The 1,037-nt window shown below is 68.1% G+C and overlaps 1 protein-coding gene across 1 annotated transcript in view; it reads right to left on the reverse strand.

Moving 5' to 3' along the window:
- The window catches only part of FBRSL1 (fibrosin-like 1), a gene marked incomplete at both ends in the record, with an annotated part of 97,681 nt that overhangs the window by 12,491 nt on the left and 84,153 nt on the right, over positions 1-1,037 (reverse strand). Inside the window, 2 exons of the mRNA XM_011961359.1 lie at positions 1-193; positions 937-1,033. The exon at positions 1-193 is cut by the window's left edge and continues 5 nt beyond it. Of these exons, the coding sequence (XP_011816749.1) occupies positions 1-193; positions 937-1,033 (290 nt within the window). The remainder of the gene's footprint in view (positions 194-936; positions 1,034-1,037) is intronic.

A 1,037-nucleotide genomic window follows, 5' to 3' on the forward strand; every position in this document is an offset into this window, starting at 1 on the left:
GGGGGCAGCCCTGCGGGGAAGGGGGCGAATGTGTGTTGGTGCTGGTGTGTGTGTTGGTGCGTGTGCTGGTGTGTGTGCTGGTGCTGATGGAACTCCGCCCGCAGCAGAGCCCCCGGGCCCAGGGAGGCGCCAGGCCGCTCGGCGCTCTGCACCAGAAACCGCGTGTTCAGCTCTTGCCTGAGCAGCTCGTGATCTACAAGAGAAAAAGAGAGAGAGACAGAGAGGCACGTTGGCCGCGGGCTCCCGGTGGGGCGAGGCGGATAGTCACCTGGCACTCCCGGGGTAGGCAGGCCAAGCCGGGGTGGCCGCTCGCCACGTGCGGGCCCAGGGGTGCAGGTAAGAGAGGAGCCTGTGACCAAGTACCAATCAGAATCCCCGAATGAGGCTGGCAATACATGATTGGCTGGCTGAATGAGACCGACAGGCTGGCATCTAGAGGCAAGAGAGAACACGGTGAGCCCCTCCCCAGGAGCCAGCGTCCTGGTCCCATCCCGGGACACACGGCCATCCCCAGCCTGGGCCAGCCTGACTCAGAGCCTGAGGAAGCGCCTGGGGGCTGAGGGAGGAAGCCTTCGCGGTTGGGGTTCCACTGGGATGGCGCCTGCTTGATGTGCGGTCCCCTCCTCCCAGGGCTCAGGACCCAGCAGGCTGCGGGGGAGGCCTGGCCCCAGCAGGGGAGGCCCATGGGCCTGTCTCAACGTGAACACGTCTGTACATGCATGCGCACATGTGTCCTGCCTGTCCCCGCACGCACACGGCCCGTGGCCCAGCAGGGACCCCTGGGGAAAGGCACACCTGGAGGCACCATTCAGAGAGGTGCCCAGGATCCGCGGAGCCCGCAGCAGGTGGAGGGCCCGGCTGTGCGCCCCTCCCCAGTGGCTGTGTCCCCACACCCCCTACCCCTGCCCTGGGTGAGCTCGCGGCCGAGACACCTACCGGCCGGGTGTCCTGGGAGGACCAGGCTGCTGGCCGGCAGCGCCGGGGGCGGGGGCAGTGTTGGGGGCGCGGCAAACATGGCCGCGTGGAGCTGGTGCTGC

This window comes from Colobus angolensis, unplaced genomic scaffold (assembly GCF_000951035.1).
Source record: "Colobus angolensis palliatus isolate OR3802 unplaced genomic scaffold, Cang.pa_1.0 Scaffold115, whole genome shotgun sequence".
NCBI classification, from domain to species: domain Eukaryota; kingdom Metazoa; phylum Chordata; class Mammalia; order Primates; family Cercopithecidae; genus Colobus; species Colobus angolensis.